The following is a 27,391-nucleotide window of genomic DNA, read 5'->3' on the forward strand; positions in this document are numbered from 1 at the left end:
GAAGATTGTGGGTATAGGAGAAGTGCAGATCAAGATAATGAATGGATCTACATGGAACTTGCAAAATGTAAGGCATGTTCCTGGACTAAAGAAGAAGCTGATCTCAATCGGACAACTTGATGAGAGTGGTCATTCAATCCTTTTTTCTGGAGGTATGTGGAAGGTATCAAAGGGAGCAATGGTTTTGGCTCGTGGAAAGAAAACCGGCACCCTGTATATGACCACAAGATTTGCAGACATTATTGCCTCTACTGAAGCAGAAGATCAAGCACAGCTATGGCACTGTAGACTCGGCCATATGAGTCAAAAGGGGATGAAGATACTTTAGTCGAAGGGAAAACTGCCAGAGCTTAAAAATGTTGATCTAGACATTTGTGAAAGCTGTGTTCTTGGAAAACAGAAGAAGCTTAGTTTCTTAAAGGTTGGCAGGGCCTTAAGACCAAGAAAGCTAGAACTAGTGCACACAGATTTATGGGGACCGTCTCCAGTGGCATCTCTTAGAGGTTCTCGGTATTACGTAACTTTCATTGATGATTTCAGCAGAAAGGTATGGGTCTACTTTCTGAAAAATAAATCTGATGTGTTCGAAACATTCAAGAAGTGGAAGGCTATGGTTGAGAATGAATCAAGTTTAAAGTTGAAATGCTTAAGATCTGATAATGGAGGAGAATACATTGATGGAGGTTTCAAGGAGTATTGTGCTGTTAATGGTATCAGAATGGAAAAGACCATTCCAGGCACACCACAACAGAATGACATTGCTGAAAGAATGAACCGGACCATCAATGAACGAGCTAGAAGCATGAGGTTGCATTCAGGGCTACCTCAAACATTCTGGGCTGACGCAGTTCATACTGCAGTTTACTTGATCAACCGTGGACCATCAGTTCCTTTGGAGTTCAGATTGCCCGAGGAAGTATGGAGAGGAAAAGAGGTACAAATCTCTCATTTAAAGGTCTTTGGGTGTGTTTCCTATGTGCATATAGATTCTGATGCTCGCAACAAGCTAGATGCCAAATCCAAGAAATGTTTCTTCATTGGCTATGGAGATGAAGAATTTGGATTTCGGTTCTGGGATGATCAGAACATAAAGATTATCAGAAGCAGGAACGTGATCTTCAATGAGAAAGTTTTCTACAAAGACTGATCAAGTGTAAAAACAGATATGGCTGATTCAGATACAAGTCCACAAAAATCTGAATTCATAAGATTAGAAGGCCTTCCCGATGTTACCGAGCAGAACAAAACTCAAGAGTCTTTACAAGAAGATTCAAGCACATCTATACCCACCACTACCCAAGACGATGCAGAGCCAAGTGAACCAATTGTTTATGTTTGCAGGTCTTCAAAGACTATAAAGCCCCCACAACGGTTCACACTTCTACTGAATTATATTTTGCTGACAGATGGTGGTGAGCCACTAAGTTATGAAGAATCCTTACAAGATGGAAACTCAAGCAAGTGGGAGTTAGCCATGAAGGATGAGATGAGTTCGTTGCTGAAGAACAAGACTTGGGAGCTAACCACACTGCCTGAAGGAAAGAAGGCTTTGCAAAACAAGTGGGTTTACAGAGTAAAGACTGAGCATGACGGAAGCAAACGGTTCAAGGCAAGACTTGTTGTAAAAGGGTTTCAACAAAAGAAAGGGATTGACTACTCTGAGATATTTTCTCTAGTTGTGAAGCTCACAACAATCAGAGTTGTTCTGGGGATAGTAGCAGCAGAGAATTTACATCTTGAACAATCAGATGTAAAAACAGCCTTTCTTCATGGAGAATTGGAGGAAGACATTTACATGCAACAACCAGAGGGGTTTGAAATACAAGGAAAGGACAACCAAGTCTGCAAGCTAAAGAAAAGCCTATACGGTTTGAAGCAAGCTCCAAGACAGTGGTACAAGAAGTTTGATAACTTCATGTGTAGTTCGGGATACACAAGATGCCAGGCTGATCATTGTTGCTATGTCAAACATTTTGACAACTCCTATATCATTCTACTATTATATGTGGATGATATGTTGATTGCAGGATCTAGCATTGAGGAGATTGACAAGCTAAAACAACAATTGTCAAAACAGTTTGAAATGAAGGATCTGGGAGCTGCTAAACAAATACTTGGCATGAGAATCATCAGAGATAAAGATAAAGGCATACTAAAGCTCTCACAAACAGAGTATGTCAAGAAGGTTCTCAGCAGGTTTAGTATGGATAATGCTAAACCAGTAAATACACCTCTGGGGAATCATTTCAAGCTCAGCAAAGACCAGTCACCACAAACTGAGCTAGAATGTGGATACATGGATAAGATTCCATACGCCTCAGCTATCGGCTCTTTGATGTATGTTATGGTCTGTACCAGACCAGACATTGCCCATGCAGTGGGAGTTGTAAGCCGATATATGAGCAATCCTGGAAAGCAGCATTGGGAGGCGGTGAAATGGATCATGAGATACTTAAAAGGTTCATCAGAGACATGTCTCACCTTCACAGCTGGTGGTTTGAAACTTGAAGGTTTTGTAGACGCTGATCTAGCAGGAGATGTTGATAGCAGAAAGAGCACTACAGGATATGTATATACTCTAGGAGGTACTACTGTTTCCTGGAGTTCTACCTTGCAAAAGATCGTCGCTCTTTCAACAACAGAAGCTGAATATGTTGCAGTCTCAGAATCTGCAAAAGAGATCGTATGGCTGCAGAGTTGTCTGAAAGAATTGGGCAAGATGAATGGAAAGGGTACTTTGTATAGCGACAATCAGAGTGCAATCTTCCTTGCCAAGAATCCAGCATTTCACTCCAGGACTAAGCATATTCAGATCAAATATCACTTCATCCGACAATTGCTAGATGAGGAGCAACTACTGCTAGAAAAGGTCTGTGGAAGCAAGAATCCAGCTGACATGTTAACCAAAGGAGTTACACTCGATAAACTGAAGTTGTGTAAAACTTCAGTTGGTCTTCAAGGATAAAAGATGATTTCATTGTTTGTCTCCAAGTGGGAGATTGTTAGTTAGTGGAGACAAACAATGTCCCACCATATGCAAGTGGGAATACCTAATCTCCCACTTGGCACATGGTGGAGGACACAAACGGTGGGCATAAATCAAGGCATGATTTATGCCCCTTTACTCCCATCTTGTATACATATAAGCTCAGTGAAGAGCTGCGTGTGAGTGTGTGAAAAACACAGAGAGAACAGAAGAAAAGTGAGAGCAGCAGAGAGAGCTTGAGTGAGTAGAGTTGAGTTGAGAAGAGTTTTCTCCTCCTTCTTTGTTTGTATTGTTTCTTTGAAGTGATTAATACAAACCAGTAGCTCCATGGAGTAGGCAAGTTGCCGAACCACGTAAATTGATGTGTGTTTGAGTTCTGGAATTACCCAACAGATAGTGGATCTGGCAATGAAATGTGTACAAGAGAAAGGAAGTGACAGGCCAACAATGGGTGAAGTGGTGAAAGAGATTGAGAATATCTTGCATCTTGCTGGTTTAAACCCCAATGCTGAAGCAGAATCCACTTCAGCTAGTTTTGAGGAAGCAAGCCAGGACGAGTTTCCACCATCCTTGAAGGAAGAAGAGCTTTCGTTATCTTGAGTCTAGAACCATGATGAGCATTGTTTAGCTGGGAAAGATGAGAAGTTGCTTCAGTACTGGGTGTTGGAATATTTTCTTGCGATGTTTGCCGCGTGTGGTGCATCAGATTTGTAAGAGTCAACTACTTGTGAATATATAGTTAGCAAAACCTTTGTATGTTGGGTGAAAGAAATCCTGGGTGAATATAAAGTTACATTAATTATGTTAGAAATTATACTTATGCCAGTTGAACTTATTGATCTATTTCTCTTCATTCGACATCTCACTTGAATCAAAGGAGAGTAAAATGATGAGCATTTTCTGTGTCCTGTATCCAATCTTTTAAGTTGTGAATCTTATAATTATTATTATCATGACGCTTAATAACGGAGTTTATTACATGATTATCATAGCTATGGGGAAACATCTAAAATATTTCATTTAGACAACCTTATTTATACTAATCATAGGTATAAACTGAATAAAAAAATAAAATTTGTAAACTAAATACTTCCTAAACTGCATGCATGTGCATTGCATTGATTTGATGGTGTTAAAAATTGTTGCTCAGGTCATTGGTTTCTCCAACAGGGCAGAGAAATACCACTCGTTTTTGTCAATCCCTCGATCAAGCTTCATGCCAGCGTTCCACCTTAGGTTCCTGAATCCAACACGATCCAACATTGGAACGTATGTTTGATTCAGCTGTGATCCCAGGCAGAAGAAGCGATCAAGCCAGAAGAGTCCCCCTGGCCTCAACACTCTGTATATATCATAGAGTGTGAATTCCAACATCGCATCTGGAATCCAGTTGCTCAGAACATGCATCGAATGAACTATGTCTAGAGTGTTGTCAAAGAACGGAAGCCTCTGAGAAACACTAACATGGATAGAGATCAACCCCCTCGACGCAATAAAGCTGTTGAATGGACCGTCCAAATTCATGGAGCTGGTGATGATGGTTACATTTCTTTCCTTCATTCTTGCCGCAAATGTGCCACTCCCGCCTCCTATGTCAAATCCAATGCGGATAGTCCCCTGAGGCCTTGTTTTGAGGACTTCATCGATGCCATAATCAAGCCCCCCATTGTCGAGAAGCCATCTACTCTTCTCCCTGCCCTCCAAGTCGAAGCAGTCCTTGCAGTCGAAGTAGCCAGGTGCCTTTCTGCGTTCAATGAGGCACTTGTAGCTTTTGCAAGTATATGGATCCCAAATAATGCTGGTGTCTGGTGGTGTGGTCCAAAGACTCTTTGGAAATGGTGTTGGCTCCACATAGTTGGCAGGGGACTTAGGATGGCATCTACGGCGAGGGAGAGGCTCACACCCCTTAAGCATCAACCTCTGAGCAAACACATCATCCACCGGACATTCCCCTCCAACTTCATAGGTCATGTACTGTGCTAATTCCTTTTGATACCTTAAGCACGCTCCACCTACTGGCGGATAAACCTCGTCGGATCCCATCCTTGGTGAGTACCCTAGTGGGAGTTTGTGAGGGCCTACCACTAGCATAACTTCATCAGACATAGCAACATTCAATAGTTTCATGGGATCGCTACCTTTCTCTTTCTCAGTCAATCCCTCATCATGTCTGCTGCGTAGCTCTGTAAGAAGAGCTTCAACAAACAAGTTGGTAGAGTTGAGCTTTTTGTGGAACTCAGCAATTAGAGAATGACTGATGGCAAGTTGCTCTTTAGTAGCGCTAAGCTCATCCAATAGAGTAGTGGGGTCCCCAAGAGGGAGAGAGATGTGATTCTTTGAGCCCAATGGAAATGGTTTCCAGTTAAAAGAAGGGCTGGTGAAGATGTACATAGTGAGAAGGTTGGTTAGTATTACAAGCACAAACATCTTGAGCTTGTACCTGGTGTGGAGCTGCTGTTGATGGACATGCTTTTTCGGGTAATCTTCAACACCATTTACCATCTTTCTTTCTTTCTTTCTTTCTTTCTTTCTCAAATGAGCAAAGACTAATGCTGTCACTAGTTAAATGGCATGAAAGAGGCAGAGGCAGAGGCAGAGGCAGAGGCAGAAGAGGAAGAAATTAGGTCCAAGAGTAAATGCAGGGCACAGAAAGCGGCGAAGTCGCATGTTCTAGATCAAGTTTGGTCATTGTAACACGCCGCTTTGGACGTTCCAAGACTCTTTTCCAGAAAATTAATTCAATTTTTGCACCCTGCCCTAGCTCTCCGGATCTTGGCTCCTCATCAGATTCATTGAATACTCATGCATTATCCTATACGTTTACCACGTACTTCTCTCCTTTTTATGCAATTTAATTAGATATTGCATGCAGGTGGCCATCACCTTTGCTACCTAGAAAACACATTCATTTAATGTTTACAGGAGGTGATTTGTTTTTTTAAAAGTATTTTTTATTTAAAAATATATTAAAATAATATTTTTTTTATTTTAAAAAAATATTTTTGATATTAACCCATCAAAATAATTTAAAAAATATAAAAAAATTAAATTTTTCATCAAACACAGTTTAAAACGCAATTTCAAACAACATCTGATTTGTTCTTCTTTTTTTTTTTAATCATCATTTAACTTTATTTTAACAATAGCTCACATGATTAGTTTTAGCCAAATATCAATCGTTTTGTTCGCATAATGCAACAATTTCATCATACTAGCTAAATTACAAAATATTATTATTTAAGGAATCGATGCAATCAATTTATAAATTGTTGAAAGTAATTAAATTAAAGTGTAAGATTGAATGAGAAAAAATGGGATTGCATTATATATTTATATAAAAGTAGGTAAAAAAAAAATATACCCGTTTGAGCCATTTTTAGAAATAACCTTGTTTTTGTGCATGAACATCTCATGTATAACGCCGGTACGTTGCCGCCGGTGTTACAGGTTGGCATGGCTATCGGTAGGGATTATATAGTGTGTTAAGATTACCAAGGACCAGGATGCTGATCCTCAATAATGGTGCCATTGTTGTTATCCTTTCATGCTCTTTGGTTGTCTGGCTTTTTTTTTCTTTCTTTTTTTTTTTTTTTTTTTGCTTGGAACAGACTGATGCAGGGGACTCTGCTTCATCTGCAGTTCATGGAATGAATGGTAAGCAATCTGGAGAAGAGCAGTTCTCAGTGAAAGTTCCTGGTTCCCATCTGAAACACCTTTTCTTCCTGAATGCATGATGTCAATGTAGTGATTCTTTGCAGAATATGGATTTGGATTAGAGAGCAGACAATTCATGCTAGGTCTTCTATGCGATCCACTAGTCATAGATTCCATAGCTAACTATTTGAAGCTGTCAGATTCTCAGACCATTTGAGGTTGCTATGGACAACAACGTACCTCAAATGTTATCAGCTCCACTTGATCCCCAGATATGGCTACAGTCACATGCTAGTTGCCAGCAATACTTATGATCAGGCCTACAGCCATCATCAACTGAGCTATGCTCAAAAACATCTCTGGTCTTGCCGCCACAGCAACTTACGGGCAAACTACCTTGCCATCTCAACCAGATGCCGCAACCAGCTATAGCCGTAGCTAGAATAAGAATGTATATCTAATATTTGTTGAGTAAGTCTGAACAAGTGGATCTGTGGCGCAATGGTAGCGCGTCTGACTCCAGATCAGAAGGTTGCGTGTTCGATTCACGTCAGGTTCATTTCCCACAGAAATTTAATTTTTTGGCTGAATCTTCGTAATTTGATGGTGTTTAAAGGACATTAAACCAAGCACGGCTCCACGCTAATCCGATCCTTGACTTAAGATAGATTTAAAATTAAACTAGGTATTCTTTTTGTCCCGGTTCAAATTTTAATTTAAATTAAATAAAAATTAATTTAATATAAGCTATTCATCTAAAAAATCAATTTAAAATATTATTCAAATTCTTATTGAAATTATTAAAAAAATTAAAATATTATTATTTTAAATTGACTTAGATTAATTCATTCAACACGTAATCCAAATTTTAAATCAAGTTATGAATTAGATATGGTTTAATAATTTTGGTTTGAAGAGAGTTATTATACTTTATACAACAATAATGTCATTCTTTTCCTTTTCTTTTTTTCTTCATTGAATTTTATAATAAAGAGATAAGTAATCAAATCAAATCAATATTGAATGTCATTTTCATCTTATTATATTAAACTTTGTGATTTTGTTAGTCTTGGTTGAATGTTAGTGCCCTTCAATCTCAAAGTTCTTGCTTGTCGGATCCGTGAGTCTTTAAAATCAACAAGTTTTTTTTAATGTATAATGAAATCTTCGAAAAAGTATGAATAAATCTATAATAACCTTCTTCTTTATAATTAAACTTACAAATAAAAATATCATAATTTAATTTAAGATTAGAATGAAATTTTTTTATTTTCTATCAAAATTTTGATAGAGTTTCCTCTTATATTTCAATATCAAAATATCGATATCAAACACAAAATCATTATTCAATCATCCTGGACACAATCGTTTTGAACTCTCTTTCTATTCAACAATTTAAGATTTTAAATTAATTTTTACATTTCAAAGATCTCATCAATATTCTTCATATTCACATAAATAATTAGGTAAGTGTATGTGTGTGTACACACACATACATACAGATTCAATGAGTTAATTAAATACATACATTATAGTTTAAAGGAATAAAACACGTTAAAATACCTAATATACTACATAAGCTTTTCTACCTTAGTTTCTATGAACAACAATAATTCATCCTGAAAATTCTTATCGACATAATAAATCAACATATCAATTAATTCAATTCAATAATTTATTTTAATAGTTCTTATCGGTAAAATAAATCAACATATCAATTAATTCAATTCAATAATTTATTTTGATAATCCTTACCAGTAAAATGAATCAATGCATTAATTAATTAACCTAATAATTCATTTTGATAATCCTTACCGGTAAAATAAATCAGCACATCAATTAATTCAATTCAATAATTCATGTTGGTAAAACAAATCAACACATCAATTAATTCAATTCAATAATTCATTTCAAACACACTTATAATACCCCTTAAGCAATAAATCAATTCTCCCCAAACTCTCCATTTTGTTTTTGTTTTTGTGGCCGATACTAATCCCCTCTAATACCAATGATATTTTCTTTAATTTTCTACTATAAAACATTATTTGTAATACAATTCACCCCAATTGCAATAGTTTATAACAATGTAACATTTTCCTCAAATTACTCTTTGAGAACCCTAACTAGAAAATTCATTTTCATGCATAAAATTAGAATTTAATCCATAATCTCACATCATGGGTTTTAAAACTTCTTACCAAGCATGAAAGTGAACTTCGAATGTTAACCGGTCGATTCTCTCTCTAGAAACTCAAATTTCTCCTCCCAATTATTGTCTTAGTGATGTTGGCAACTTGATTGTTAAACTTGTCAAGCTTTCTCTTTTGATTTATGATGTAACCCAATTAATTTCAAGAGAAAAAAAATTAAGAAATTTTGAAATCATCTCCCCTTCTTTCTCTTGCAGCAGTCAACCACCAATGGAGAGGAAGAATGAATTTTTTTTTCTTTTCTTTTCTTTTCTTTTCTTTTTATTCCTAGTTTACCCCTCTTATAAATGCTTAACATCATCCTATCATTTATTTATTAATTCTTTTAATCCATTAAAAGTTTCTACATTAATTTTCTTAATCTTTCTTATTCCCGGGGTAAAGTTTCTATATAAATTACCCCCCCTCTTCTTCTCTTCAAAGAAAATTTCATCCTTGAAATTTAAATTTCTTACCTGAATTTGCAAACAATTTGGGATATTTTCTTTTCATTTTTGTCTCTCTTTCCTAGGCCAATTCCTCAATTTATGAGTTCTTCCACAATACTTTTATTATAAGGATCTTCTTGTTTCTGAGGACCTTTTCACTTCGATCTAATATCCTTATTAGCTTTAACTTCAGCACCAAATCTTTCTCGATTTCTAATGAAACTGGTGGTAATACTTAGGAAGGATCTATCTAAGCTTTTCATAGTAATGAAATATGAAACATGCCATGAATCTTGGTCAAGTGGTAGGGCAAAATCAACTTGTATGCTACAGACCCAACTCTCTTCTTGATTTCATAAGATCCGATATATCTTGGTGTCAACTTCCCTTCCATCCCGAATCGCAACATATGTTTCCACGGAGCAACCTTTACATACACTTTGTCTCCTACTTTAAATTCAAGAGGTTGTCTTTTTTGATCTGTATAACTCTTCTTGCTATTTTATGCTGCTTTTTATTTTATCCTCTATGATTCTCACCTTATTTGAGATGAATAATACCAATTCAAGCCCAATTAATTTCATATCTCCAACCTCCTCCCAACACATAGGGGTTCAATATTTTGGGCTGTATAAAGCCTCATAAGGAGCCATTTCGACTGTAGACTAATAAATGTTATTATAAGTAAATTCAGATCTTATGGGATTTGAATTGTTCTTTCAAATTATCCATTAGTTTGAAGATAAAAAACAGTGGTCAGATTCATGCTAGGTCTTGTATAGGATCCACTTGCTATAGATCCATAAAGCTGTCAGATTCTCAGAGCTTACCCAAGTCATCCTCTCATCAACTGTGGGAAACTTACGGGCAAACTACCTTGCCATCTCAACCAGATGGCGCAACCAGCTATAGCCGTAGCTGGAATTAGAATGTATATCTAATATTTGTTGAGTAAGTGTGAACAAGAGGATCTGTGGCGCAATGGTAGCGCGTCTGACTCCAGATCAGAAGGTTGCGTGTTCGATTCACGTCAGGTTCATATCCCGCAGAAATTTAATTTTTTGGCTGAATCTTCGCGTAATTTGATGGTGTTTCAGGCACACTAACCCAGCCCGGCTCCACGCTAGTCCGATCCTTGCCTTAAAATAGATTTTAAATTGAACTAGGTGATCCGATCCTTACTGATTTAGTATTAATTAGTTGATCTAGAAGATAAACCCCCGATCTAAAAAAAAGTCAAATTAGGGTTGATAACCACGTTTGGGGGACTAGATTCGATCATCTTCCCAAATATATTATATATTGCTATTTTTAGTTTATTTTTAGAACATGGGCTCTGAATCGGACTTTGAGCCATGTTTAGCTAAGATAATTAATTTTTTAGCTTTTTGCTATGCTATAAATTGTTTTTTCAACCAACAAAAAACATAAATTTATTAGAAAGTTAAAATTTTAATTTATACCGCCCACCATCTCATTCCCTTTTTAAAGAAAAATACATCATACAATGTGTTATCATTTAAATATTTTAAAAATATTTTAGTCAGTATAAATTAAATTTCTAACTTTCTAATATTTTTATGAGTTTTAAAAAATTAATCTATAGCATATCTAGAGTCAAAAAATTAATTTCTTAGCTAAACATGGTTCGAACTCCAATTCAAAAACCATGTTCTAAAAAAAAACCTAAAAATAGCTTAAAACCCATGTAAACCTAGAAATAAGTTAAGTATATTTGAAAATATCATTCAATTTATTTTTATAAATGTGGTTATCAAACCCGTCTCAAAATCGCTTAATAAATTGTCTCAAAATACAAAACATAATCTGGACTAGATTTATTTTTAAATTAAATCTAATATTAATTCGGTTAAATTTAGACAATATAAAAGGTTTATTCGTAATTTAATTTAATTAACCTGAGTAAATTCAGGTAAAACTTTGTGAAATTAATATGAATAATATTTTTATTTAAAATAATATTATTTTATTAATAACGCATGATTAGTAATGTGAAGTAGATGAGATGAGTATGATCCCACGTTGGGAGGATCGACGCAACTATTTGACAACTAGTTAATGCAAAATTTATTAGTTCCATATGGCTTAGTTGTGAGTGTGACCAGACCACCACTTAATTAACAATCCACACAAACAACATGAAAATACCAAACTACCCATCACTTAATTAAGCTGCCCTTCTACCTAATTCAAGAAACATTTTATTAGCAAGCTTGTGTGGAAGATTTTAATCTCTCTCCCCAAATTAATCACCATATTAATTTCCAACCATCAAAATTAATACTTTGATGGATGATAATTAAAGGACATTTAATCTCAGATGATACAATCTACCATCCCTCCACCAATTCTCCTTTTGTTAGCTTTTTTTTAATGTTTGGTAACGTGGTTCTGTCTGTTTTTTAAAATGTTTTTTATTTTATAAAATATTAAATTAATATATTTTTATATTTTTTATTATTTTATTACTATCGTATTAAAAATAATAAAAGTTCAGAAGTCCAACTACATGTCTATCCTTCTTTTCTCAAGAAAATATATATTACACCATTCATTCATCATTAACATACTAAATAAATAAATGAATGAATGAATAAAGAATCTTTAGTTTATTTTCATTCTCTAATATGTTCTTCTATCAATATATACTTTCGTTAAAATTAGCATCATGTGCATTTAATGGATCATACCTTTTGATTTTAGATAAGAAAAATTAATTTTCTTATATGTTAGATGTGATATTTTTAATATATAACCAAGCTTACTTGGATTTGAATCCTTACGCCAAACTTATTTATTTTATATTTTATTGATTTAAAGGGATATTTTTATTAATTTATATTAAAATTACTCACATTTCAATTTTAATGAAAATAATTACAAAAAAAGATATATATATATATATATATATATATAAAAGAGTATAATTGAGAAATGGAGTGTTCTATGATGGTCAGATGCTGATTCGGACAATTTTATGTCTTAATCGAGATTAAATCTTTTTATTATTATTATTGTTGTTGTTTTTAAAGATACACATTCTATATTAATTTAGTTTATTAAAAAAAAATTAACTAAAAAAACACAAGAAGTACCTTCTTAATGACTGGGATTTCCTTCAGAGCTTCAACTACATGTTTGCAAGTATTCTGTAGAGCTGAATAATTAATGTATAAGAGTGTGGAAAAACAGCATATCATTATTACTTTATACGATATTTCCTTTCTTCCATTGATTTTGCCACTTTTTTGTAAGGAAAAAGCAAACAATTTCGGTATCATTTGTCGCCATCAGCTGGATAACCTTGTGCTAATTTCTTGAGGTTTTCAATGATCATAACCAGCTTCGTGTTGAGCCTGTTCACAAAGCACTTGGGCAGCCATCCAGCAGGATCTAACTGCATAAATAGCAATAAAGCAATCAAAGATATATTTCAATATCAACTTTTGAAACTTCCCAGAAAAACAAAACAAAATTTATGTATATTGATCAAATATACAATAACAATAGTCACAAGAAGAAGAAGATGATTTTTCGTGTATATTCCTGCATAATCTCGAATGTTTCGTGTATAATCCTGCATAATCGCGAAATGACATGTATAAATACCTGAACGACATAGGTGACCATACAGGAATCATCCTCAAGCTTCTCCACCACCCACCCTGACTGCAGCAAAAGTCCTCTGATAGCATTATTTTGCTTTGGATGCAATCCTGCTGCTATCTCTTTTGGCAATGAAGCTACTGCCACCACCTTTACATATATTTTCAAGAGAAATGTGATTAAAATCTGTGAAGACTGCATGAAAACTTGTAAATTGTAACAGTTGAGAGACAAACGGTTACCAGGGTTCCATCTTCCATTGTTTCCCGTCGCTCATATACTATAAACTCTCTGTTTCTAAACAAAGGTTTAGAGTTCTCTCCGAACCTCAGACGGATTATGCTGAGATTATCTTCAAGGTCCTTTATGTATCTAGCTTCCACTAGGTCCTGCTCCCATTGCTACAGCTCCAACAAGTTCAATCAATATTAATGTCAATTTCATCAAAGATTATCAATCTACACACAGTAACTTAACATTTCCAACAGCTACATTTTTATGCCTAATCAGATCCGGGTGCGATCCGAAATAGCTGTCATTCTTGCAAAAAAGTAACTGAAGAACCCTTATTTTGTCGGGCAGAGAAAAAAAAACAGAGACAAAAGTTATCTTTTCAATGATTTGGAATGGAGTCAAATCATCTTGATAATTATGATGGTATCGTTTGAGCAATATTCACCGTTCATTCTATATTACCATTGCTAGCAATTTCCAATCATATATTCAGCTCCACAAAATCATAACATGTAAGCTGAAAAACTTAACCTGTACATGATCTTAAAGAGGGACGTTAGAGTAAATGGATTACCTTAGCAGCATCAATGGCATTGGCAACAGTGATGAATTGTTGAGGGGAGACTGATCTGAGCAACCAACGGCTGCGAAAGGTGTGGAATGATCCAGACCTACGTTTTGATATCTCTACCCCATTGTCTAGATCAGTTAGAATCTTCCATCCATCATTACCAACATTGCCAAACCTATTCGAATCGGAGGCAGACAGCAACTCTTGTATGCAGCTTTCGCTAGCAAAGTGTACGTACCTTCTCAGCGAGTCCTCGCTAATGGACCTACATACATGCAAAACCCAAAATGAAAATTTAGAATCTAATTAGGAAACTAAAATGAATACAGCAGTGCTCGCGTCTAAGTTGATTACAAATTCAGCACTAGTAGTTACCAAGATCGGCTGCAAGGTGTTGGACCGGTACTGTTCATCGGTTCAAGAATTGCTCTTCAAGTCTTGTTTTTTCACTTCAAGTAGGAGTATATGTGTATGTGTGGGTGTATATATGCACAGAGGAAAAGAACAGGTTTAACTTAAAGATTGGCTAGAAAGAGAGACTGAACAGAAGTGTAAAATAAAGCGAAGTGGGCCGAGGTCATTGATGCACATGGATTGCCAGAAGAAACTCCATGATTAGAACTGCACGTCTCTCTCTCTCTTCTTCCTCGCGAGAGAGAGAGAGAGGTAAAAGATAGATTCTTCCCTTGCAAAAAAGCAGCAAGAAGCAAGGGTGGGGAGTGTCATGCACATGGACTGTTGGTGCCTTTAAAAATCAGCTGAAAGAAAAGGCTGAAAATTAAAGCCAAGATTAATTAAAAGGTCTTAAACTCACTATATCATGATCCAAAACCAAAAAGCATGGCCTGGCCTGGCCTGGTTTTAGGTGACATCGACCCTACCAAACAAACCCAATAAGTTGTACATCATGTGCCATGACAAAGCTTAAACTTCCCACAACCTGGCCTCAAACTAGTGCTTGGTCTGCTTTTGATATTGTGATAATTTTTTGCAATTGCAGTTTAAATTTTTTTTTATAAATTTTGTTTTTTTTTATCAAGTTTTCAGTGATATCCATATAAAAAATGTTCTGCCCTTTGCGAAGTAGTGGTTATTGTACTATATATATGAATCCTATGAACCATTTGCATTACATGAAGCACTTGACATGTAACTGTCTGTTTGTTCGAAGAGATCATTTAATCCCCTGTTCTGCTATCGGAACAGAGTTTTAGGACCCATTCTACTGATCATCACATGCCTCATGGGGATTGCTTGCATGGTGAAAGGCGAATCTTGGTTTCTCGTGGTCCAGAGAAAACGAAATGAAAACATGGTTTCTACTCATTAACTGACAGAGATTACTGAGATTAAAGAATGGACATGGGTTTCCTTGTCATCATAAGGGATGATAATCAGATCAAGATCACATTCAGCTGTTGTAAAATAAAGAGAAAAGGGATGACCAAAAGGAGGTTATTAAATTATTAATGAAGATATTCCTGTCTTATCAGTGACAAATCATGAAACAGTGAACATCAATTTTAGCTCTAAAAGCAAACTAAGATTGAGACATTTCATTCCTGAGGAAGCCTTTAGCTTTCAGACTTTCCACCGTTTCTCGTACAGCATCTTCAACTGGAGTGAAGACTAGCCCCAGGTCAATTAATTTCTTGGATGCATCCTTGCAACCTCTCAGACCTGGTTGAGTTTCCCCACTAAACCTGTATGGGATTTGAGTTAAGAACATGCACTTAAGCAACCAAACAAAAACCTTAATTACAGAAAAGGAAAGACAACATGTAAAAATGACTAGAAGTGATGTTAAAATGGTTTAGAATTCAAATGACAACGTCAATATTCAGTTTACTGGATATATAATTCCCACTTGGTTCAGTTTGAAACAAGACAGCCAGGTTGTCCTGTTCCCTAACTGCATCTATGGCCACCTGACCTGCTCTCACTCGCCCAGGGAAACAAGGACTTACACTTTCATAGAAAATATGACGAGGCTGCTTATTGACTGCTTATTGAAAAGCACTTTTCTTCAAACTAATCAAAGGCATCCTTCAAATAAAATTGCTAGTCATATCAGGTTTTGACCGGATCAACTTGTTTTATAGAACATATTTTAAATTGCCAGTCATGATAAGAAAACCCATCTGGAGCCTAGACAGATAAGATGCGGGATGAATGCAATCATTGATTTCATTTATGCCATCTTGACACTCAGATATGCCCTTAAACTTCATCTTTCAAAAGTAGTAGGCCTTGAGAAAAACAAACACAGTTCCATGTTCAATTAGGTATTAATTTATTTTCACCAGCATACACATTTAGCTCCAACAGCCACCCAATTTGTGAAAATATGTATCATACATAAGAAGCTTCAAGGGGGATTCAAACTAGAATATGAATCTTAAAGCTTCAACAAGGTCATTTAGAGAGCACCCAATACAGTGCAAAATACACGCAACAACACCATCAGTTGACATACGTGTTAGGAGGAGTCTGTATTCTACAATAACCATCAAGAACCTATATAGTGGAGCATCATGTGATGGGACCGGGTTAAAGTAAGGTGGCAGATTAACTGGCAATTGACAAAAGTAATACATTGTTATGCAATGAAGAAGGGGGAGAATACTTCCAAATGGACTACAACGCAAAAAAAATAAAATTAAGAAAAGGTACATCGCTGATAATATCAGAATGGCAATGGGAGAAGCTTCCAAATCTGTGCAAAAAAACAGAATAACTTGGCAATAAAATAGATGGGGGCAATATGACAAGATAAGCTTTTGAGGGAGTTTGATAATTGAGTAGCTAAAGTAAATCTCATGTCCACCAGCGCTCCACATGCAGTGTGGACCAGCCACTGCTTTCCATAAGGTCATCCCGCTACAAGGACACCAACTAATGTACTATTGCATTACTTTTCTAATTCTTATCTCTTTTGAATTGTCCCCTATCCTTTTATTTTGCCATCATCAGAAACAGAAGTCAAGTTTTCCATTCTGCCAATGGCTGCCCACTATCCTTGGAAATACAGACGGATGGTGGCAAAGTTTATCCAAGATATTGCCAGAAGATTAATTAAAGTCCCACTCGGAGAGGTGCTAAATGTTCCTTCAAAGTCGTCTCCACTAGTCATCATTACAACTATTGCCACCACCTCCACAATCCCTCCACCAACATTTAAGAAAACGAATATACTGAAGTACAAATCTATCAAGAATTACGAAACCTTCATCATGTTGTCCAAGAGAAATTTATAGTGACATTAAAGATAAGATTGTCAATCCCAATTCAAATCCAGTAGGAATATGAATATTATCCTGCCTACAGACCTTTCGATGGATAACGCTAATCTTTCCTCTAAACAGCTACCAAAATCTGGATTAGTTCAGCCATCAAACAGGAAATTGGGAACGGAATTTAGGCAAAAACAAATGTATGTGAAGAATGGCAAAGAACATGAGCAATAATCTACCTTTTCTGTTATATAGTCTTAATTATATCCATCTCTGTGAGACCCAAATTTTTTGCCAAAATACAACCCTAAGTCGGTCCAAACCTAATCTAAGTTAGCCTAGGTATATAAAAAAAAGTTACAAGATAATTGTTTTTCGAACCTCCCCTTATAAAACTAAAGATTTCAAGTTTTAATTTTGAATTTTTTTGTTTAAGAAAGGTGGAAGTAGCAAATATATTATTCCCTCTCATGTTATGTTTTATTATGAGTTGTTTATGAAAAAATTAAAGAAGATATTAGAGTTTATAAAGATTTGAAATGAATAAAAATTGGAGTTAAAATGATTGATTTTGGTTGTGTTATTAGAAATAAAGATTTGGTAATTGATTTGTTATGGGTTAAGAAATTTGTTTAAATCTTGCTAGAAAATCTGGACAGATTGGACATGAGGTTGAAGATGATGAAATTTTATTTTGGTCCTTGATTTAAAAAAATTACAGTTTAGTCTCTAAACTCTAGAAAATTATAATTTGACTCCTTAAAAAATTCTGGGCAGTATTCTTACGATGTAAGATGATGGATCTCAATTTGATAATTGATTTCTGTGATTTTCAGTTTAGTCTCTCCATTTTAGAGATTTACAGTTTAGTCTCAGAACTTTAGAAAAATTACAATTTGATCCTAAATTGTAAATTGAGATTCTGGAAGAATTGATGATGGATTATGGGTGAAATTTCAGTATGGTTATGTAATTCTGACATTTACAGTTTGATCATCTAATTCTAGTAAAATTATGTTTTGGTCCATGATTTCTAAAAAATTTCGTAAACCCGTAATCAAAAGGGCATTTAGCAAGTGGGAATCGCAAGAAAGGAAAGTCAAGAAAGCAAGGCAGCCTACAAGTACAAACCTGTGAAGAGGAATCTCGGGGAAGAGTCTGGAAACCGTCGCAGCAAAATCACCAAACTGGTAGATTCCATTGGTGCAAAGATATCTACCAGAAGCAGTAGGGGTCTCAAACAACAAAACCTGTGCCCTTGCCACATCTCTTACATGCACAGCTCCCAGCCAGTGGTATTCCTGAGTGTCTCTTGATCCTTGCAACAGTTGCTGTAACACAGCACAGCTAGCGTTCAATGCAGGCTGCAAGAGAGGGCCAAGGCACGTCGCAGGATGGATTGCCACCACATCCATTCCATTCCTCCCTGCAAACTCCCATGCTGCCTTCTCTGCCAGTGTCTTTGACACCGGATACCATTTCTGCCATAATGCAATGCTCCGAGACAAGATTGTTTTTATACAGAAATAAAAATCAGTATCAAATTAACTACCGCACGTACATAATCTAAAACGCTAAATCTAAATTACCTGGCGAGACTTGCAGTAATCAAGATCAGTCCAAGACGACTCATCAAACACCTTCTCCCTCGGCCACGACGGATTAGGAACCAAAGCCGATATAGAGGACGTCACAACCACGCGCCTAACCTTGAACTTCTTAGCAGCCTCAAGAACATTAAGAGTGCCTTGCACCGCAGGCATCACAAGTTCCTCTTGTGGGTCCTTTGGGTCCTCTAGAGTACAGGGAGATGCAACGTGGAAAACCCCTTGGCAGCCTTCCACGGCCTTACAAATGGCGTCGTGGTCAAGCACGTCGGCTTCGAAAACCTCCAGACTCACGCTAGCATCGGTGGCACCGGGGATTTCGAAGAGATGGGATGGGTCAGAGCCTGGGTATATAGAGGCGTGGATTTTGGTGTAGCCTTGGTCTAATAAGGTACGAACCAGCCATGAGCCAATGAACCCGTTGGCTCCAGTCACACACACTGCTTCCTTTTGCTTGGCCATTGATTGAGCCTGTGCCTGCCTTTTCTTTGCTGAATTTTTTAGTCATGAAAAATGGATTTTGGATAGGATTAATATCTTCTTGTTTTAAAGTGTTGTGGTTGTTTGAGGAAACTACCTTTACCACGTAGGATAAGATCATCAAGATTATAAAAATAATATCGAATCCTTCCTTTGCTCACCTAACGAAACTAACTCTTCTTTTCGGCATTTTATCAAGCACCTTCTAGTCAATGTCAAGAGCCACACACATCTTGTTTATTCGTGTCTTGGTTGCTTAAGAATAATAAAAAAAAAAAAATGATGATGACACTAATAATAATTCATGAGTGATTATTCATTAAAAACATAATAACAATATTTTCTCTAAACAATATAACGATGACAGCAGCAGCAATAATAATAATAATAATAATAATAATAATAAATTTCTTTGCGTAAAATAGTAATAATAAAAAGAAAGGAGGAAACAGAGAGAAGTTGTGGGGGCACATATCGGGCTTCGTAGCTTGCTTGCTAACTGGATAAATCCAGATTCGAGCAGGCTTATCTTTTAGGCCCATATAAATAATTATTTTCAGCATAAACTTGTGCACAGGTTGAACAATTCTTTCAACTTTTCAACATACAGTTCGTGATTAATTATGAAAAAAATCTATCGCAGATAAAAACAAACAAACAAACAAGAAAGTACGTGAATAAAAGGTGTAATTATTTTCATTACTTTTATGTGTAAACGTTCTTCATTTTATTATCATTAATAAAAGATAATTTACTTTATAAGAAATATTCTTCTTATATACTACACATCAACAATGATAAATAATGCATAAAAAGGGTCCATTATTTATGAAATGAGACTTAGATTTTGATTCGTTACAAGTGATGACGATTATCCATGTTTTTCTTTTCTTTCATTTGGTTTATTTTCCTTCTTTTTTCTTTCATTGTCATTTCTTTTTTGTGTGAAGAATAAAACATTACAGCAGAGGAGATCAGAGGAGGCTATAGGCGTTTATTTGTTCCTGTACTAAAATGTAAATTCTCAAGATTGAAGGACCAAACTGAAAATATTCCAGATCAATTATCAAAATGAGATTCATCATCCTTAACCTCATAATAATACCGTCCAGAATCTCAAAACACATTTGGAGGTCAAATTATAGTTTTTTTAAAGTTTAGGGACTAAACTGTAATTTTTATAAATTAACGAACCAAAATAAAATTTCATCGTCTTCAGCCTAAAGACCATTCTGTCCAGATTTCCAGCAAGGTTGAAATGAATTTCTTAACCCATAAAAATCAATTTAAAAAAATCAACTCACAAATCCTTATTTTTAATAACATACTAATCAATCACCTAACATTAAACCCTTCATGATCATAGATCAATTTTAATAACATAAACTTTAAATACTTATAAACCCTAATATCTTCTTTAATCATTTTATAAACAAACTATAATCGAAAGTAATATGAAAGAGAACCATTTACTTGCCACTTTCACATTTCTTGAAAAAAAACTGAAGATCAAAAATTAAAATCTTTGATTTGATGAGAGGAAGGTCACGACGGCCACAACAATTAGAAGAGAGAAAAAAAATACAATTTTCTTATAACTTCTTTATATATATTTAAGTTAATTTATGTTGGGTTTGAGTTGATTTGGGCTTGAATTTAGACTAAAAATTTGGATCTTACACTGATAGTGCTAGTGCTCGGTTGTTATGCATCATAATCGAATAGTGTTGTTCTCATCTGTACTGTGACCATGTGTTCAAGCAGTAGATATTCAATAACCTGGGAGAGCTAGTTAACGCTTCTCCACTTCAAATCCAGAGATGTTCAAGCAGTGTAGACATAGTTTTCACAGGCGAGTCTTGAGCCGATGCATGGACTGAGGACGAAGAGTGCTTCGATAAGGGAAATAAGATCTCGACTGGCTCCATAGTAGAGGTGGAGGCAGACGGTTGCCTCTGCTGGACAGCTCAAGGCCCAACAAACCTCTTCGTATTACCAAAATGGAGGCCTATAGTGGGATGGGATCACACTTTGAGGATTCATGATTTTGAATTCTTTTAGAATGACTTTTGACTTTGAGCTATATATATATATAGTATGAGTTATAATTCATAAATAGATAAATTAAAAGTTTCATTTTTTTTATTAAGTCAAAACATTAATTAAATTTTGTAATAAAGTTTTTATTTAAGTAAAAAAATTAATTTGTAAAATCCATATCAACCATGACTTTTGCTTGGCTGACGACGTTCGTGGCTACACGTTAATTCCAAGTCAACCATTTTCTTTGTCTCTTGCTCTTTTTCCAGTTGAGGGGACTTCAATTTAATCCATCGAAATACTTGAATTTTAATGATTGCAGGTGAACCATTAATTGTTGCTAATTGCATATCTATATATATATATATATATGGTTTACTCATATTTGATCCCTATACTCTTTCATTTTTATTTTTTTGTTAGAATCTTGTACTTTTTTTTTATTAATTGAGTCCCTCCATTATTTACTTTGTTTTGTAAAGGTCCTTCCATTAATTATAATGCTATGAGTTATAATTATATTTTTTAAAAAATAAGAAATAAAACATAAACATGTAAAAAATATTTTACTATAATTAATTTGGTTTGTTCAGGTTATTCTTTTTGTTAGTTTACTTGGTTTAATTTTCACCTCAAGTGAGAAAATTTAAATAATGAAAGTGTTTGGGAATATGATTACTTTTCAAAATAATTTTTATTTAGAAATACATTAAAATAATATATATTTTTTTATTTTTTTAAAAGGAATCATTAAAAATTAAACTTATTACAAGCGACTCAATCAATATAAATGTAAAAAAAAAGGCTTCAATCAAAAAATTAAAAAAGTATATTTACCAAATCATGATCCTAATTAATTTTAAAAGAAGTGTTATTGTACCGTGTAAATAAATAAAGATCACAATAGCATGGTCTTTTTTGATAAAAAAAAAATAGAAAACATGCATGAGGTTTCAATTACTAAAATTGTCAAACCTTAACAATAAACATATTTAATAATATGAGATTCAAAATTGACATTTTGACACTTAAAAGAATTTGGCCAAAACTTAGAAGCCAAGAACATACATTAGCAACCTAGAAAAATACCAATAATCATATTTGGAAAATTTCAAATCTATCATATTTCACAAAAAAATATATCATCCAACAACATTAACAAATAACTTAAAGTAAGATAAAATAAGAAAAAACAACATTTTTATGCATTAATCAAAATCAAAACTAAAAAAATTATAACACCAAAACAAGTTCATAAACATCTTTAAACATGTAAAACAAGTTACATGTATGTCTCATGGACATCACTTACTAGGTTAGATGAAGTTTATACCTTCAAACCTCACTAATGGTTGCTGCCCTTTATGCTTTTCTTTTGCAAAGTTTAGCTTTACCACACTTGAAGTTAAAAAAATCCTTGTACTAGGCTTTTAAATCTTCACACTTAGCTGAAAGCTTTGTACCTTACTGATTATGCAAAATAGTGATTTTACAACAAACTTGGTTTTGAAGATTTTGATGGTTTTACTAAACTTGAAAGGTAATGAGATGTTTCTAGCCTTTTGATCTTGAGAGAAACGTGATCAACCTTTGATAATAACCCTTTAAGAAGGTTTGAAGTGTGAACACACAAAAGAAATTAATGGTTTTACACAATGGGCATAACAATCGTGGCTGACTGAGTTGACTATTTTCGAGGCATCGCCGAAGCGACTCTTATGTAAATGTCATTAGAGACCACATGAAGTTGGTAGAGGAGGTGCACACCTTTTGTTTGGATCCAACCTTACTCAATCTAGAGGTTTGTAGTTTCACATTCATTCATTTGAAGATGCTAACTCGATTAGCCTAAAATCGCCTAAAGAAAAAGATGAATAGTGGGCAGACAACATGTCATCTACCTTCTATTCCAAATGGTGTGTTTTGAACATAAACCAGATAACATGTCATCTAGGTTAGCTACCAAGAAATTAGGGTTTTTAATTTGGGATTTGGCCAAAATTCAATTTAGTCCGTACACTCTCAAATCTTCTTGATTACATCTTTAATTATCCTTTAACTTTTAATTTTATATAATTTTATCCTTGATAAATTCAATTATCAACCCCAAAGTTTGGCTTTTTTCTATTTTATTGCTTTTTTTTATTTATGCATATTAACTCTCACTTGATCATTTTTCTTTCAATTTTATCCAATTTGGCCATTGATTTTGCCAATTTCAGTCCCTAAAGTCACGCACCCTTTACAAACTGGTCATTGGTTTTGAATTTCTTCAATCATGTCCCTAATTGCACATCAAAATTCAATATTTATAGAACTAAGCCTCTGATTTGGCCAAATTAGCTTTTTAAAATTACAATTTAACTCTCAAACTTTAATTTCTTCAATTAAAACATAAATTGAACTTAAAAATTAATTTTTCTTGCACTTAAGCCCTCAACAATTTCAATTAAACCCTAAAAAAAATTCAATTTGAGTCTATAAACATCCAATTTTGAATTTTCCTTCCCAAATTCAATTTTTGAATTCAATGGGCCTTCACCAGTCCATATTGGACTGTCAATTTTATCAACCTTGTATATTTTGATCCTCCTAAACTAGTATTTAACAATTTTCTGAGTGTTCTTTATGTTCTTTCCACTTATATATTTTTTCAGTTTTTTTCAATTTTTTTATAATTTTTTTCTCCTTTCTAATTGTTTTGCATATTTATATGGGCCTCTAAAATGGATAGCAACAAATAGCCTCTCTTTACAATACTTCTAGAGCTAAGACTTGTGAAGTGTTTTGCGTAGTAAGTTTGTAAAGACTAACAGACTATTCTCTAAACTTTAATTTGATTGACCTAAAACTCTGTTTTTGCAGCGATCTCCTTTAACCATAATTATGATTCAACTGTTTCTATCGGAAGATGAATTATGTCATCTTGACAACTTTGTTTTCAGTGCAGTTGACCTGAAATTCTAAAGCTCAACAATTTTCTTCAACTAGAACTCTAGTTTTAACTGTTCTTATTTAGAAAAGAGTTATGTTATCTCAACAACCTTTGTTTATAGTTTTGTCGACCCAAAATCATGAATATCAGTGATTCCCTTCAAGTAGAACCTTGTTTTTACAGTTACTAAGAGAACGGTATTCTTACAACTCTTCTCCTATACAAATTTTTTTTCCTAGTAAAATCCTATCATCTTAACTACTCTTGTTTTCAGCTCAGTTAAACTAAAATCCTACATTTTGGGAGTTCCCTTAAACTAAAACCTTGGTTTTGTAATTGTTAAAAGAGCCGTATTCTCACAACTATTCTCCCATACAACTATTTTCTGGTAGAGTCCTTGGTTTTATTGTCTAAACTTTTCAGTGGTATCCTTTTTTTTTGTCTTATCTTTTGTTGGATGGGGTCTCCAACCATGTGAAACTCTAATCTTTACCACATATTTTTCCTGCAAAGTTAGTATTATGCAAAGTCAAAATACATGCATTTTTACTTATTTTGGAATCATAGGTCCCCCTTTCTTTAGTTTTCTATGAGTTTTTCTTTCTGATGTGAGCTCGTTTGTTTGCTCGAATTTGTCTTTTTAAGCTAGGATTTGTTTTTTATGCTGCATTTCTTACCCACTTCATTCTTAGAAAGAAGACTCTAACTTTTATTTTTTATGGGGCCCTTTCTTGCTCCACTAAATAAGTGATTTGACATTGCTTTCATAATGTTTTTATCAATGCTTTAATTATCTTTTCATTTTAAAGGATTTTTGGTTTTGTTTCAACATCAAAATCCTTTTTTTCAAGAAGAAATCTTTAAAAGATTTTATTTTGATCATGAAAACTGAAACTTTCATATATACATCAAAACTATATTTAAAGCAATTTTCTTGAAGGTTTTATCACTTTCAGAGTGTGGGTTATCTTAGGTCAGACTTTTACTGGAAGTGGTTTTCTATTCTGATTTGCAAAGAAGTTTCAAGTATTTACTTGAAAATCTTTATAGAATCAAAGTTTATATTAATTCTTAAGACATTTTCTTAAGTCAAAGTTTCTTAACATGTATCACGACGACTTGATAATTAGAATTTATTATCATGTCAAAGTTTAAAACCATGTCATTAACTCAAGTTTATTGTTATTATTATTATTATTAAGATGGATCTGTTGATAGTTTTTATGAAATATATGAATGGAATTATATGTTATTTTATAAACCAAATTGTGATGTTTTTTCACTTTTAATATTAATAAAAGAAAAAACACTTCATGGAACACACTAACACATTCTTGAAAGGAGAAATTAAAAATAATATTAAACTCTTGTTCTTGACAAACTCATTTGTGGCAATAAGTGAAGAAAAAACAAAACCATAGCATCTCGTTTGACGCCCAAAGATGATATTTTAGCCTTAGGAACATTTCACATCATAATAACTAATGACATGTCTTGTATTGGTCATATTATTTTTCTACCCTAATCCATAGGGAACGTCCTGCCACTCCACATTGTAGCAAACATTAACTCCAGCCCTAACCTCTTTGACAGATCAGATGTACAACACACACACACACACACACATATATATATATAAGAGTATAAAGTATATATTTATGGATTAAAAAAAAAGTTCCTCATTTTGTTTGGAAATCTTTTTTTTTTAATGATATATAAGGAAATTGTTAAACCAATTTCATAGCATAGACTAGGTCTCATTCTACTCAGATTTTTAGTAAATCATTTACAGCGAGACTAGTACGTACTATACAACTAGCTGGGAGATTTGTTTATAAATAATTATTCTTCAGAGAGTGCGTAGTAGTTAACGCTCTTGCGTCAAAATTGGTAGAAATTATGCTTCGATGAAGTCATCTTTGTCACAAAGTCTAAGAATCACGACCCTATAACAAGAACCTAGCAAGTTGATCGAGATCAAACTCCCCTCACAAAATGCCTTCAAATCTTGATTATTAATTTAAAATCTGGCAAATTTCTTAACTTGGTTATTAATTATCAAGGCCCTATAGATAACTTGGTTATAAAATCTGGCAAAGATTTTGAAGTCCCATGGTACTGTTGAAGTTCAAGTACGGCTTGAACGTGATTTAAATTAACCAAGCTAAGAAATAATGCCAACCTTTTCTTTTTGATAAGCCATTCATATGAATAAACATAACACCAAATTTCAAAAGAAAAACCAAACAGTGCCGTCTTCCTTGTCAACTCAGCTACCTCTCTAGCGAGACCTAACCATTCTAGGTATACCTTTTGATTCCACTCGTCTGCTTGGTATTCCAATCGGGAAACATAAAAATTAGAAGAAAAATAAAAATTAGCAAATGCATTACACGTGACAACATTCCAAACATTTGGGCATGGCCCAAGCTGCGACCTCCTAGACATTTGGACAGGCTGAATATATAGCTATAAAATCGTGGTTGCTTAGCCCTAAACTACTATAATCTAGGTATTTCAAGCCCTGTTCTGTCCAAATAATAAATTATGAATGTTAAAACCCCAAACTTTCCATCCCAAACTACCAAACTATCACAAGATGAAAGAAGGAAATAATTAAACGTATATACAAAATATATATAAACGATCGATATTAATGGTGTGAATTAATTTCACGTGCATATATATATATAGTAGTAGGCAATATTGTGTGTATATGCAAATATGCTACCGACCATATTGTAATTTAGTATAATTCACATGCACAATGAAGATAGCTAGCTTGCATGCTAGGGACAGAATATTATGATTGGTGGATATTGTATCAGTGCATTTAGGGTTGTCAACTTCTTTGCAGAGGTTGTAAAGGAAGACGATGATTCACGAGAGAACTGCTTCCAATATTATTAACTGTGAGAGAAAATATGGGTCTGGGAACGTACAAATATAGGTCCCAGGAAATGAAAGAAAAGGAGGGTACTTTTAGTTTAGGGCATACCCATCAACAACTCCACCTCCAAGCCCTAGCTAGCTATAAATTAAAAACATTAATAAATGAAAAAGGGCAGATGGTCAAGTGAGGGTCCAGGGTCCTGGTATGGTCAGAAAGTCAACTTTTTTACTCTAATTAAATCCAACGGTGATGGTGGACCCTCCAATGTTGTTATGTGATTTGTGATCATGCCCTGTCAAGTCACATATCTGGCCATATATATCTTTGATTTCTTTTTTTCTCTTCATTTTTTTGTCCTCATGAATTATTTGGATTGGATAGCACAATTACTATCTTATGATCCAGAGTCACGTTACTAAAATCTTGACTCACTCATGATCATCAATACATGTATATGGTCACATAATTGATAACTCATATTGATGGTGAC

At 34.4% G+C, this 27,391-nt stretch overlaps 3 protein-coding genes, 1 long non-coding RNA gene and 2 other non-coding genes across 6 annotated transcripts; 3 read left to right on the plus strand and 3 right to left on the minus strand.

Moving 5' to 3' along the window:
- Positions 1-3,905: 3,905 nt before the first annotated feature.
- LOC133699632 (probable methyltransferase At1g29790) lies at positions 3,906-5,522 on the minus strand. The gene has a single exon (XM_062122970.1). The coding sequence runs from the start codon at positions 5,486-5,488 to the stop codon at positions 4,133-4,135; it is 1,356 nt and encodes a 451-aa protein (XP_061978954.1). The 5' UTR covers positions 5,489-5,522; the 3' UTR covers positions 3,906-4,132.
- A 575-nt stretch (positions 5,523-6,097) lies between these two features.
- LOC133698343 (uncharacterized) lies at positions 6,098-7,230 on the plus strand. Its single transcript, XR_009843096.1, has 2 exons — positions 6,098-6,640; positions 6,745-7,230. It is a non-coding gene; the product is annotated as an uncharacterized LOC133698343 (long non-coding RNA).
- Positions 7,128-7,199, plus strand: TRNAW-CCA (transfer RNA tryptophan (anticodon CCA)). Its single transcript has one exon. It is a non-coding gene; the product is annotated as a tRNA-Trp (tRNA).
- Positions 7,231-10,248: 3,018 nt separating the features above from the next.
- TRNAW-CCA (transfer RNA tryptophan (anticodon CCA)) lies at positions 10,249-10,320 on the plus strand. The gene has a single exon. It is a non-coding gene; the product is annotated as a tRNA-Trp (tRNA).
- Positions 10,321-12,394: 2,074 nt separating this feature from the next.
- On the minus strand, positions 12,395-14,438 carry LOC133698819 (uncharacterized). The gene is made up of 5 exons (XM_062121901.1): positions 14,089-14,438; positions 13,717-13,978; positions 13,151-13,309; positions 12,912-13,058; positions 12,395-12,699 (listed from the first exon to the last, which is right to left on the minus strand). Exons 1-5 carry the CDS (start codon positions 14,124-14,126, stop codon positions 12,580-12,582), a joined length of 726 nt encoding a protein of 241 aa, XP_061977885.1. The 5' UTR covers positions 14,127-14,438; the 3' UTR covers positions 12,395-12,579.
- A 716-nt stretch (positions 14,439-15,154) lies between these two features.
- Positions 15,155-19,310, minus strand: LOC133698126 (cinnamoyl-CoA reductase 1). The gene is made up of 3 exons (XM_062120953.1): positions 18,536-19,310; positions 18,078-18,427; positions 15,155-15,416 (listed from the first exon to the last, which is right to left on the minus strand). The coding sequence occupies exons 1-3, from the start codon at positions 19,013-19,015 to the stop codon at positions 15,254-15,256; spliced, it is 993 nt and encodes a 330-aa protein (XP_061976937.1). The 5' UTR covers positions 19,016-19,310; the 3' UTR covers positions 15,155-15,253.
- Positions 19,311-27,391: the final 8,081 nt, after the last annotated feature.

Source organism: Populus nigra, chromosome 7 (assembly GCF_951802175.1).
Source record: "Populus nigra chromosome 7, ddPopNigr1.1, whole genome shotgun sequence".
Classification (NCBI taxonomy): Eukaryota; Viridiplantae; Streptophyta; class Magnoliopsida; order Malpighiales; family Salicaceae; genus Populus; species Populus nigra.

Coding starts and splice junctions, on each gene's coding strand:
- LOC133698126 (XM_062120953.1), bottom strand. CDS start 19,015: ATGGCCAAGCAAAAGGAAGCAGTGTGTGTGACTGGAGCCAACGGGTTC. Junction 18,428..18,535: donor ATTACTGCAAGTCTCGCCAG/GTAATTTAGATT, acceptor GCATTATGGCAG/AAATGGTATCCGGTGTCAAA. Junction 15,417..18,077: donor CCCGAGATTCCTCTTCACAG/GTTTGTACTTGT, acceptor AATCCCATACAG/GTTTAGTGGGGAAACTCAAC.
- LOC133699632 (XM_062122970.1), bottom strand. CDS start 5,488: ATGGTAAATGGTGTTGAAGATTACCCGAAAAAGCATGTCCATCAACAG.
- LOC133698819 (XM_062121901.1), bottom strand. CDS start 14,126: ATGAACAGTACCGGTCCAACACCTTGCAGCCGATCTTG. Junction 13,310..13,716: donor ATGCCATTGATGCTGCTAAG/GTAATCCATTTA, acceptor TTGGAGCTGTAG/CAATGGGAGCAGGACCTAGT. Junction 13,059..13,150: donor CAATGGAAGATGGAACCCTG/GTAACCGTTTGT, acceptor ATATATGTAAAG/GTGGTGGCAGTAGCTTCATT.